Source organism: Harmonia axyridis, chromosome 7 (genome assembly GCF_914767665.1).
Source record: "Harmonia axyridis chromosome 7, icHarAxyr1.1, whole genome shotgun sequence".
NCBI classification, from domain to species: Eukaryota; Metazoa; Arthropoda; class Insecta; order Coleoptera; family Coccinellidae; genus Harmonia; species Harmonia axyridis.
The window spans coordinates 3,941,481-3,948,412 of record NC_059507.1 but is presented as its reverse complement, the minus strand read 5'-3'; the positions used below and the strand labels follow the sequence as shown (position 1 = coordinate 3,948,412).

Below are 6,932 nucleotides of genomic sequence, written 5' to 3'. Positions count from 1 at the left end.
GAAACAAAAATAAACAATTACAATTGCAAAAAATTATACCTAACCTTTCCACAAATTATGAATTGATGCTGAAATGAACTTTGGGAAAGCTAAGATGGAAAAAAAGTGATTAAATATATTGGTTATTTTAAGTCTTGATGACAAATTTGATGTTTAAAAATATATACCTCCTTGACGTCAAAATATATATGTCATCATAATCGATTATTCGTGACACTTACTCTATACTTGTCTAGTTTGTTCATAGTGCTTCAATTTTGGTGCTAAAATTTATTTCTGAGAAATAATTACTCGATTCATTTTTTGACTTCTTCAGAAGTTGGTGTAATTGTTCTCGAAATATTCAAACGCTATGAATGAAAAGAAGAAATATAATATGATGGAAAGGCTACCTGCTGAAATCGGCAATTATTTGATGAGAATGAATTTATCGAAAGGTAAGATCCTAATTTTTATTAATACATTAATAATGTGCTCGAAACAAGACTAGGTAGTGAAATTCATTGCATAAGAAATTCAGTCTTATATTATTAAAACAATGTGAAAAACTCTAAAATCGTATGTGAACGTTTTCACTAATTTTTTTTCGATTCAACAATAATCAAAACATGAAAAGGTAGAACTTATCTGTATGCTGAGGTGAAATGAGTTGGATTGATGACTCTTCTGAGTTGTTGTGAGGCTGCAGAGGCGAAACAAGACAGATCGCCTCATATAAAGCAGAGTGGCAAATGCATCACGTAGGCGAGGAGAATGAAGTACTTATGGAAGAGTTTCAAGTTCTCTCGACACTTCTCCAGTTTGGAAAGAAAATTCATTTAACAGATATCTGGGTCACAGTTTAAAAATAGAAAGGGGAAATGAAAAGGAATGCTTCGCAGATGATTTACACAGTGGGATTATTTCTTTGTGGGCAGTTTTGGGATGAAAACAAAATTTTGATCTTAGAATCAAACAAAAAACGACTAGTGTAGATTTTCTGGAGAGGTGGAAGAAACTTTGGAAGACATGGTGACGAAATGCCTCTTCCTCTTTTGCCAAATGCAAAAAAAATGCTCCTGATTTGTTATACATATTTCTTTGTATTATTGATTTTGAACTTCCTTTTTTTCAATTATTCTGGAATACGTTCTGGAAAATTGTATTCCAAGACTTTTTTTCATTCAATATTCCCTGCAGCTTTGGTGTTCATGGACGAAGCAGTTAAAAATCTCCCTGGGGAACGCTACTGCCTAATTGGTAGAGCAACTGCTCGAACAAGATCCTTGAATATAGAGGGCGCAACGGAAGACATTGAAACTGTCCTAAGATTGCATCCTAATGATTTAATAGCACACGCTCTAAAGAACGATATAGAGTATTTGAATCTGAATTTCGAAAAAGCTCTCGTACTGAACGATAAATATTTGAAAAGAAGAAAGTATCCTCCACATTTCTTCTTAGGATATATGAAGGTAAGCTTTAGTAAAACGTGTTCTGTTTTTTTTTCATCTTAACACCTCGTAGTGTATGGACGCCATATTGAATTCTCTAGCTAAAGAAAGGGCAGGCCGTCCCCTGAGAGACCATTACGAGATAATACGGAAGTCTGCATGGATAAAAAACCTCAAACATAATTCAAAAACAGAGAAAGAACACATCAAGAAACGAAAAAAGTTTGTTTTGGATTCAACGACGAAACTAGTTGAAACTTTGAAGCAAATACCTCTCATTAGCAAAAATGTCAGTTCGGAAATAACATCTGAAAGTATTGGAGATATGTCTCTGTCAACTGTTGAGCTTGGTTCCAAAAACGATGAATCCTTTTCGGAATTGGTAAGGAAATTTGTAGTTCTGATGTTTTTATTCATTCATTTGTCCTACAAATTTGGTTATAATCAAATATGTTCTCGTTGTTATTCGTCTTAGTCTACAGCTCACCCCTTAATTCTAATGAATGGCTTCAGGGAGGTTACTTTCTCGCTTCTTAAAGTATCTTATCCAAAGCTTTCCGCCCAAGGTGATCCAGTCTTTCTTTCTCCTTCCTTCGGAATCTGCACTCGTCGTTTTCTGCTAGACACATTCTTATGAGATGCTTCCTGAGGAGGCAATGTCCTGTAAGGAATCCAGTGAGAAGGTCTTCTCGCATATTCTGGATAATATCCAGATACTTCTTAGATCTCGCTGTATCAAGGTTTGGAAGAAACTTTTAGGAATAATCCAACCCAGGGAGATTCTGCCAGAGTGTTTCTTTTTCGATTTTTTCCTCCTTCATTCCATTCCAGGCACAAAATTAGAAAATTACAGACATGATAAAGCGATCTGTTCGGGAATTGCTCAAAAATTGAATATGACTATGATTGCAGAACAAGAGGAACAATATTTCAGCTATGATACCAAAGATAACGAATTTTCCATACAAGCCACTGCAACAAAGAACGTCAAACCTTTCCAACTACATGTCCGAGAAATATCTTGGGCATCTGCATAAACATAAATGTTTCCTAGAAAAAATTTCTCAAAATAAGGGATTCATCGCACCAAATCGTTCAAGCGAAGAGAAGCTGAAGAACCTGGTAAAGAATGTCAACATATACCTGAACAAAGTGCAAGTAAGTTGAAAGTCATTTGTCATATGTAAAATCCAAATTATCAGGTGTGTGAAGTCTTTCCCGTTTTTTGTAAGAGATGGCGCCACCAATACTGTGCGAGTATTTAATGGTTACATATGTCATAATCAAAGCTTATTCATCTGTCAACAATTCCACACTAACACATTAGTTGAAATTTTTTCGCATCATAAATTTTTGAAATCGTGAAAATGTCGAAATTTGAGCCGAGTCGACGTCATTTGCGGGAAGTTTCACTTTATTGGTTCAATTTGAAGAAATCTGCTGCCGAGGCGCATCGGTTGCTTCAGGAAGCTTATGGAGAAGGTTGTGTCGATGATTCAAGTGTTCGCGGATGGTTTGGACGCTTCAAAAGTGGCGATTTCGACGTGGAAGACAAGGAGCGTTCCGGGCGGCCGTAAATCTTTGAAGATCAAGAATTGGCGACTTTGCTTGATGAAGATTCGTGTCAAACGCAAGAAGAACTTGCTGAAGCATTGGGAGTTGACCGAACAACCATTTCCAAGCGTTTGAAAGTCATGGGAATGATCCAAAAGCAAGGAAATTGGGTGCCGTACGAACTGAAGCTGAGAGACGTCGAACGGCGTTTTTTCACTTGCGAACAGCTGCTTCAGCGACATAAAAGAAAGGGTTTTCTGCATCGTATCGTGACTGGCGATGAAAAGTGGATCCGTTACGATAATCCGAAGCGAAGAAAATCATGGGGACTACCCGGCCATGCATCATCATCGACGGCCAAGCCAAATATTCATGGCGCCAAGCTCATGCTCTGTATATGGTGGGACCAGCTAGGTGTGGTTTACTATGAGCTTCTGAAACCGAATGAAAGGATCACAGGCGAGGTCTATCGACGACAATTGATGCGTTTGAGCCGCGCACTGCGAGAAAAACGGCCACAATACTCCGACAGGCACGACAAAGTTATTTTGCAACATGACAATGCTCGCCCACATGTTGCACAGCCGGTGAAAACATACTTAGAAACGCTCAAATGGGAAGTCCTACCCCACCCGCCGTATAGTCCAGACATTGCTCCGTCTGATTACCATCTCTTCAGATCGATGACGCATGGCCTGGCTGACCAGCACTTCCATTCCTACGAGGAAGCCAAAAAATGGGTGGATGACTGGATAGAGGCCAAACCGGTCGAATTTTTTCGCAACGGGATTCGTATGTTGCCAGAAAGATGGGGAAAAGTTGTAGCTAGCGATGGCCAATACTTTCAATAATTCATTTGTAACCATTTTTTCACAATAAAGGCTCAAAATTTGAAAAAAAACGGGAAAGACTTATTCACACACCTGATATCCTAATCAACAACTGCAGGGCTTGATGAGAAGCACTAGACCATTCTACCACATAAAATACACAGAGAGGCAAACTAAATACGAAGCACTAAACACCAAAGATTCGTTATACAGAAGGCAAAAAGGAGAAGCAGAGCAGTATTTCACGAAAATTCTGTACCGTCTCCATGCAGCATACCACGTGGAAGACCTCAAGAGGATCATAGTTCTCGTTGCGAATATGGTGGATTACTATAATGCAAGATTCCCCAGAAGTATCACCAACAACCAGTACAGAAAAATAGCTGACGCTATCAACGTACTAAGGGATGGTTATTTCCATTTTGGTCTCTTTTCGTATAGGATGAGTATGGAAGAGAAAATAGACAGGGTGAAAATTAGGCTTGGAATGGACATGGAGAAAAACCCTTCCATGGATTCTTTCTTCAATAAACTCAGGCAGCATACATCTATAAATTGGACGTAAGTTTGTTTTTTGAGATTTTTCGAAGGTAGACACTACAAAGCCGAGTATAACTTCGAATTATAAAGGATAATATGGTATCTTCATTGGAAGGTTATATACGCTTAGGTTGTTGAACTCCAGATGTCGCATCAGCCCATATATACCCTGATGCTACTTCTGGCTTTCAATTAAATCGCCTCTATTTAAAACTGATCCACCGCTACTCTCCTTCGATGACAACACTTTTCTATGTGGTAACTTCTCGATGTAGAGTTCTTTTAGTTCGATAATCTTATTTTTCTACAGTTGCGCTCCGATAAAGCGTGATTCTTTATCATTTTGAATGAATATATCCAAGGGTGGAGATATTTCACAATAATGTAGTAATTCAATATTTACAAAAATAATTATTCACACACAGGCCCCGAATAAAAATATTGGAGGAGTATTTGAGGAAGGCCCAATTCCCAGAAGAAATGATCTATTTCAACTACGAGTTGGCCAAACTGTATTTAGATTTGAACAAACTGGAATTTGTTAGAAGTCACGCCAAAAAATGTATGCTCGTGGCAAAACAACGTAAGGATCTGAAATGGGTAATGAATATAAACTTTCTATTGATCCAAGCCAATATAAAGCAGAACAACAAGATGGATTCGTTGAAACTGCTGCAGAGGTGTTCGAAATTATCGAAAACTCTGAAGTGTACGGAGCTACAAGAGTTCTTGGATTTCGTAAGTGGTCAAAAATTGCATTTCTCTGATGTTGAAAGGATCATCGGCAATAAAATTATAACCCTTTTTATGTACAGGCAATGCAATTGGTACAAGAAACCGATTTCAGACTCCTTTCTGGCGCAAATGCTATAATAAAAGAAAGGAAACAGAAAATTCTGAACCTATTTGCAGAAGACGAAAAAGCAAGGAGAGAAACAGATATTTTATTCCGCAAAATGAGCTATACCCCTCTAGAAAGGACTATGCCAATAATACCTGGTATCAAAATAACTCCACATGAAGACAAAAGCAAGGGAATTGAGGTGAACTGATTGAAATTAATAGAATAGGACTCCTATAAGATGAGCTCTAGAAAAATTTTTCTGGTGAAACTTTCCAAGAAATTTCCGAAATTTCAATATGTTGCACCAGAGATAGTAACTATTGATAATTGCAGGCTATAGAGTTAAATATAAAATATAAGAGTGTTTCATCAATCATCACATAAGATAATAATAGGCTAGACGGCAGTTCTTGTGATTCCCTTCTATAATGTAGAAATACGAAATATTTCGTAAGAAATATTCATCGCAGTTAATATTTTATTTTTTGATACTTTATATCAAAAAATAGCATATATGAGCATTTTTATAAGTTTTTGAAAATCAAAAAGCTTCAAATATCTCGTTCCAATTCTCGCCTTTACTTTCAGAGTGAATCAGCTTCATTTAATAATACTACATTGAAATACGTTTCCAAAAAGCCAAAAAAAGCTGATGAGAGAAGAGGTACTGCATTTTACTCTCTGATTAAAGATTATGTTTGATGGCAAAATACTTCGAATGGAAGAAATATGATGCTGTTCAGAGATTTGTCCAGGACCAAAGGATTCCCGAATGTACTCTTATGAGTATTATTTGCAGAGTGTTTCATGGCCTTTTGTAAGATCTAATCTATTTTTCTATAAGTCCCAATATTGTACGATAAGATTTTTTATATAGGTAACTTATTTTCTAGTAAAATAATGTATGTACATATTCTCTATTTTTATATATTAAGAAATAAATATTCATATTTTTATGTAATTTTGACTTTTAGTGTCATGCTAAGTGTTCAACTGAATTTCAGATCTGCTGTTACGAACACATAGGTTTTTTTCCAAATTCGACTGGAAACTTTCTGATGAAGCGATTAACTTGAACTGAATTGATTGCAGAAGAATGATGATTGAAACCTGGAACTATCTCTGAAGGATCAACGATTAGACTTTTGTTAAAGGCATTACTAGAACTTCATTCTGAACGCCATATTATGTCCTTGTCACTTTCATCTGATTGAAGGAAAGTATTAATCTATAAAGCTTCACGTGACTCCGAAAACAGAATGACTGAACACAAGAGCAATATCTTCGGCATAGATCATTCTCAAATAAGTTAACAAAGATGTTAAACAACTATAAATTGAAAAGTATAGGAGCCAAAACTGATCCCTGCGGGAGTCCATCACTCAACGTTTTGAAACAACCACTTTTGTCATCAACAAAAACCAGTCTCGTGTCAGATAACATATTTTCGCCCAAACGAATCATAATCCCACAGTTCAAATGATTATGAAGTTTATGAATCAAACCATCTTTCCACATTGAACCATAAGCTACAGCTGAATCAACGAAGGTAGTTCCCGTTTTCAACTTATCATTGAAACCTGATTCAAGACTGAGAACAGGTTCACAGCAATTTCTATTTTTTCTGAAACCTACCTGACAATTCTGCAGAGCTTCGTATGGTGCAAACCTGAATAGAAACAACCTTTTCAAAATTCTAAGAGGAACACTCTGAAGACTTATAGGACGATA

At 36.7% G+C, this 6,932-nt stretch overlaps 1 protein-coding gene across 1 annotated transcript; it reads left to right on the top strand.

The window, feature by feature from the left end:
* The first annotated feature begins 200 nt into the window (after nucleotides 1–200).
* LOC123684151 lies at nucleotides 201–6,162 on the top strand. The gene is made up of 8 exons (XM_045623299.1): nucleotides 201–437; nucleotides 1,180–1,454; nucleotides 1,507–1,815; nucleotides 2,346–2,591; nucleotides 3,936–4,378; nucleotides 4,783–5,095; nucleotides 5,173–5,400; nucleotides 5,790–6,162. Exons 1-8 carry the CDS (start codon nucleotides 353–355, stop codon nucleotides 5,901–5,903), a joined length of 2,013 nt encoding a protein of 670 aa, XP_045479255.1. The 5' UTR covers nucleotides 201–352; the 3' UTR covers nucleotides 5,904–6,162.
* The last annotated feature ends 770 nt before the right edge of the window (nucleotides 6,163–6,932 follow it).

Coding starts and splice junctions, on each gene's coding strand:
- LOC123684151 (XM_045623299.1), top strand. CDS start 353: ATGAATGAAAAGAAGAAATATAATATGATGGAAAGGCTACCTGCTGAA. Junction 1,816..2,345: donor ATGAATCCTTTTCGGAATTG/GTAAGGAAATTT, acceptor CTATGATTGCAG/AACAAGAGGAACAATATTTC. Junction 4,379..4,782: donor CATACATCTATAAATTGGAC/GTAAGTTTGTTT, acceptor ATTCACACACAG/GCCCCGAATAAAAATATTGG.